Source organism: Callorhinus ursinus, unplaced genomic scaffold (assembly GCF_003265705.2).
Source record: "Callorhinus ursinus isolate GAN/ISIS: 27379988/994484 unplaced genomic scaffold, GSC_fseal_2.0 scaffold19, whole genome shotgun sequence".
In the NCBI taxonomy this organism is placed as follows: domain Eukaryota; kingdom Metazoa; phylum Chordata; class Mammalia; order Carnivora; family Otariidae; genus Callorhinus; species Callorhinus ursinus.
In genome coordinates, this window is record NW_027397081.1 from 5,661,606 (window position 1) to 5,667,605 (window position 6,000).

General features: G+C 38.9%; 1 protein-coding gene across 1 annotated transcript in view; it reads left to right on the forward strand.

Annotated features, from left to right (window-relative positions):
- Window positions 1-6,000, forward strand: part of CUL5 (cullin 5) — a 103,743-nt gene that overhangs the window by 59,848 nt on the left and 37,895 nt on the right. The window contains exon 3 of the mRNA XM_073904055.1: window positions 2,182-2,281. Coding sequence (XP_073760156.1) covers window positions 2,182-2,281 — 100 coding nt within the window. The remainder of the gene's footprint in view (window positions 1-2,181; window positions 2,282-6,000) is intronic.

Consider the following 6,000-nt stretch of genomic DNA (forward strand, 5'->3'; position numbering starts at 1 on the left):
CTGCCTTAGGCTCAGGTCATGATCTCGGGGTCCTGGGATCGAGCCTCACGTTGGGCTCCCTGCTCAGCATGAGCCTGCTTTTCCCTCTGCCCTTCCCCTGCTTGTGCTTGCTTGCTCGCTCTCTCTGGTGCTCTATCTCTTTCTCAAAACTGAATAAAAAGCACTTTGTTTATATATTCCAAGATAATATATTCTTTTTTTTTTTAAGATTTTGTTTATTTTGACAGAGAGCGAGAGAGGGAACACAAGCAGGGGGAGTGGGAGAGGGAGAATACACAATTTTGTACTCATACTGCTACTTCTTTATAAAATATCCTTTCCTACCCTCCTCACACCTTTGCCTGGCAAACTCCTACTTGTTCTTTGAGATTAAGCTCAGGAAACCAACTCGTTCAGGGAGCCTTCCTTCCCCTCACTACCTCTCAGCTTCTCCCTTTGGCCTTCACCCTCTCCTGGGTTCCTGAACCATCTTGTGTTTATATGCACAGTAGTCGTACACGTACTGAATTATATCAGCCTATTTTGTATCAGTTTCTTCTTTTAGTCTCTGGATTCCTTTAGTTATGGGGTGAGATTGCAGAGGGGTCAGTTACCCATTTCACAGTTTATGCAAAGATCAGTGGGAAACCATTGGAGGTTTTACATATGGAGCTAATAGGATATGATTTGTTTCAGAGACTCACTTTGGCTACTGTTTGTGGAATGGTTGGTTTGGAGAAGTGCAGGAGTAAGTTTGGGGAAATGGTTTTGTGTGTCTTCTGGAGCCCACCTGCCTGGGTCCACTGTACACTAGCCGTGTGGTCCCGAGTCCACCGTACGCTAGCCGTGTGGTCCCGAGTCCACCGTACGCTAGCCCTGTGGTCCTGGGTCCACCGTATACTAGCTTTGTAATCTTAGAGATGTTCCTTAACCTTTGTTTGCCTCAGTCTCTCCATCTGTAAAATGGTGATAAAAACAGTACTACCTTGGGGCGCCTGAGTGGCTCAGTCGTTAAGCGTCTGCCTTCGGCTCAGGTCCTGGGGTCAAGCCCCGCATCGGGCTCCCTGCTCGGCGGGAAGCCTGCTTCTCCCTCTCCCACTCCCCCTGCTTGTGTTCCCTCTCTCTGTCAAATAAATAAATAAAATCTTAAAAAAAAAATAGTATTACCTTCAGAGTTGCGGTGAAGGTTAAATGAATTAAAACAGCTTAGAATAGTAATTGGTGCATAATAAGCAATCGGATGTTACGGATTATGTTGTTGTTCAGCAAATATTTGTGTGTTCACTGCATGCTAGGCAGTGAGCTAGATACCACTCTTAAGCTGAAAGCTAAATTTAACAGGTGACAAAGGCAAGTTCAAATTAATAATATACAGACAGAACCTTGAGTTACAATGATGTCCCTGAGAATCTGGATATGAAACAAACTATTTGGCCATTGTTATAATGTTACAATTCTGGAGATCTCGTATTTTGATTTCCTTGACATTTTTTATAGCAGGGGCTCCATTAGGTACTACATGAGTCACTGGGGAACATTTTTTGAATAAAAGAATCCTCAATTAATAAGGCTATCCTTTTGTTAGGAGTTTGCCTACTCTGTAACTTGGTAATTGAGAAATTAATTTTTGAACATGTTGTATTACTATTAAATAAATATCTATAGTGTCAGCTTTATAAGTCAGAGTTCTTGTATACCAGTTTAGGAGAGCTTTTGTTTTTGTTGTGTTTTAATTAAATAAAGGAGATACAGTGGTAATTCATGTGTAAATATAATATATGGGGGAAGCTAAGAGACTTGCTGGTATTTAAATGACTACTTTTTTTAAAGAGAGAATAGCTTACATATATTGTGGTAAAGAATTAAAATAACTTATACTTTACATGAAAAAAATTGATAGTGGTTAACCATGGGGTGTGGGATTTAAAGATGGGAGCATGCTTTTATAATTAAAGATAAACAGTAAGTAGCAGAGATTTAAGGAGGAAAACAATGACAAAGAAAATAAAATAAAAGTAGAAACAAATATGTGTGTATGTTAGATAACTTACAAAGAATTTGTGGTTCTTATGAATGGATTCATCCACCCTCAGCTGGGTGTAGCATGGTCCATGGAAACTGTATGCACACAGAACTTGATGTGAGTTTTGTCTTTGTACTTGTTCTAGTGTTCATGTTTGTTTACCTGCTTTATTTTTACAGGGATGTGCATGCAGTCTGTCTCTGGGATGATAAAGGTCCAGCAAAAATTCATCAGGCTTTAAAAGAAGATATTCTTGAGTTTATCAAGCAAGCACAGGCAGTAAGTTCTGCATCTTTAGATTAAGTTTATTTTAAGATTTAGGGAATATCGCATTTTCTGATGTAGGACTCCCAGAAGTAATTTAAAAATATCACATTGACTTTTGACATTTGCTGATTAAAGTTTTTTAAAATTTATTTATTTAAGTAATCTCTACACCCAGCATGGGGCTGTAGCTCACAACCCCGAGATCAAGAGCTGCAGGCTCTACTGAGCAAGCCAGCCAGGCGCCCCGTGTTGACTAAATTTGTTAATGAGATGATTGTTATTGGTTGTTTATTCCCCCTTAGTGACATTTCTGTCAAGACAGCACATCATTATCCTCAATTAAAAGTGCTGTTTCTATATATATTCTTTTTCTATATATGATTTAAAGAAAGATACTGAAGTCAAGTACCTGATTGTTATATATTTAATTCCGCTAATAGCCACCACCATGATGTTAAAAGATTCATGTCACATGGGGCATTACTTACAAAATGAAATGTTTTGATATCACCATTAATTGTCATCTTGATAAATGATTTTTTAAAAAAGATTTTATTTATTTATTAGAGAGAGGGAAGGAGGGGAGAGAGAGAGAATTTCAAGCAGACTCTGGGCTGAGTGCAGAGCCCGACACAGGGCTCAATCTCAAGACCCTGAGATCACGATTCAAGCTGAAACCAAGAGTCAGATGCTCAAACAACTGAGCCACCCAGGCGCCCCCTGATAAATAATTTTTTAAAATGTATTACAGTTTTGGGGCGCCTGGGTGGCTCAGTTGGTTAAGCGTCTGCCTTTGGCTCCGGTCATGATCCCAATGTCTTGGGATGGAGGACCACTTCAGGCTCCCTGCTCAGTGGGGAGTCTGTCCCTCTGCCCTCCCCCTTCTCATGCTCTCTTGCATGTGCTCTCTATCAAATAAATGAAAAATTAAAGAAAATAGTTTTATAGGAAATTCTCTTTTAATGAATATAATATTTTCAGACTTTGCTTAGAAAAATATATACTTTTTTATCACAATTGAATCAAAAGTATACTTTTCCAGAACTCATTTACAAATAATGCATTGGAAAGCATATCATCTTACCTGTTTATGACTTTCAGTGATAATATAAATTATGTTTATTTTAAATTGATAGAGCTTTAGTCTTCAGTTTCTGGAAATGGGCTCCTAAACAATCATCTTAGATATTGTTAACAAATGTTAAAAAATACACTTGACACTACAAAACAAAAATATGTGTTTCATTATAACACGACCCATCGAAGTCTGGAATGTAGACTTTAGTAAGACCCTGAGGATGAGGTTTAGTGTCACTAATTCAGAGTGTTTAAATGATGGGAATAATAATGCCAGACATAGCTATATGATTTCTCAGCTTCTTTTTTTTTAAGATTTTATTTATTAGACGAGTGAGAGCATAAGTGGGGGGGCAGAGGGAGAGAGGGAGAAGCAGGCTCCCCGCCGAGCAAGGAGCTTGACACAGGGCTTGATCCCAGGACCCCGGGGTCATGATTTGAACCTAGGGCAGACGTTTGACTGAGTCACCCACACACCCCTGATTTCTAAACTTCTAAGAAGGTTTAGCTTTGTGAGTTATTTTACTAGTCAGTTATTAAGACTAATTGAACTTATCTAGTTAGGAGGACCACATCTCTTAAACAGGAGAGATTGTTTCTATATGCATTAAAATGATTATAGTATTACTTGAAATGGCAAAATGGGAAGTAAAAAGTAAATGTACAATGCTTGGCAAGTTATTAGGGTATTTAATTTTGGCGCCTGGGTGGTTCATTCGTTAACTGTCTGCCTTTGGCTCGGGTCATGATCCCAGTGTCCTGGGGTCGAGCTCCGCATCGGGCTCCCTGCTCTGCGGGAAGCCTGCTTCTGCCTCTCCCCCTGCTTGTGTTCCCTCTCTCGCTGTGTCTCTCTCTGTCAAATAAACAAATAAAATCTTAAAAAAAAAAAATCATAAGTATTCTTTTTGCTCATAATTTTGTATAGCAATTTGGGTTAGTCTCACCTGATTTCTCCTAAGCTTATTAATGTGCCAGCAGGTAGCTGGTGGCTTTGCCGGGACTGGATGATCCAAGAGAGCTTTTCTCACATACTTGGTATTTGGTGCTGGCTTTCACCTGGGCCTTTCTCCCTCAGGTGGTTTCCCATTCTGGGGGAACCCAGCTTTTGAGGTGATAGTGGAATCTTCAAGATCTCCTCAGATCTTGGTTCAGAAGTCTCACGGTGTCACATCTGCATCCTGTTGGTCAAAATAGTCACAGGACCAGCCCAAACCAGTGGTGGAGAAATAGACCCCGCCATCTTTTAAAAAAATTGAGATTTAATTTACATACCAGAAAATTTACCCTCTTCAAGTATAAGGTTTGGTGGGTTTTAGTATATTCATAAAGTTGTGCAACCATCATCTACTCATTCTAGAACATTTTCATCACCCTAAAAAGAAACTGTGTACCCATTAGCAGTTAATCCCCTATGACCCACTCCCCACAAACCCTGGCGACCACTCATCTTCTTTGTTTCCATGCATTTGTTTGTTGTGTACATTTCCTATAAATGGGATCATGCAATATGTGGCCTTTTATGACTGGCTTCTTTCATTGACGATAATGTTTTCAAGGTTCAACTACATTGTAGTATTTATCCATATTGCATTTTGTTTTATGGCTGAATAATATTCCATAGTATGGCTATACAACATCTTTTTTTAATCTATTCATCATTGGTGGACATTTGGGTTGTTACCACTTTTTGTGTGTTTTGAGTAATGCTGCTAGAAACATTTGTGTATAAGTTTTTTTTTCTTAATTGAGGTATAATTGACATTAATAGTTTTAGGTGAACAACACAATGATTTGATATTTGTATATATTATGAAATGATCACCACAATAAGTCTAAACATCCATCACCACACATGGTTATGGAATTTTTTTTCTTGTGATGAGAACTTTTAAAATCTCTTATTAACTTTCTAATATTCAATACAGTATTGTTAACTGTTGTTGCCATCCATATGCTACATTACTTCTTCCTCAGTCTTATTTATTTTATAACTGGAAATTTGTACCTTTGGACCCTCCTGCCCATTTGTGCCCCACCCAGCACTCCCTACCTCTTGCAACTACCAGTCTGTTCTCTGTATCAGTGAGCTTGGGTTTTTTGTTTTTGTTTTAAATTCCACATGTAAATGAAATCATACTTATCTTTTGCTGTCTTATTTCATTAGCATAATGCCCTCAAGATCTATCTTTGTTACTGCAAATGGCAAGATTTCATTTTTTCTTTCTTTTCTTTTTTTTTAAAGATTTCATTCATTTATTTGACAGAGAGACACAGCGAGAGAGGGAACACAAGCAGGGGGAGTGGGGGAGGGAGAAGCAGGCCTCCCGCTGAGCAGGGAGCCTGATGCGGGGCTCGATCCCAGGACCCTGGGACCATGACCTGAGCCGAAGGCAGACGCTTAATGACTGAGCCACCTAGGTGCCCCAACATTTCATTTTTTTTTTTCTAATGGTTGAGTAATAGTCCATTGTGTCTATATACCACATTTTCTTTATCTTACTTATCAGTCGATCCTTAGGTGGTTTCTATAACTTGGCTATTGTAAATAATGCCGCAGTGTATATGAGAGTACATATGTCTTTTCAAGTTAGTATTTTGTTTTCTTTGCATAAATACCCAGATGTGGAATTGCTGGGTCATATGGTAGTTCTGTT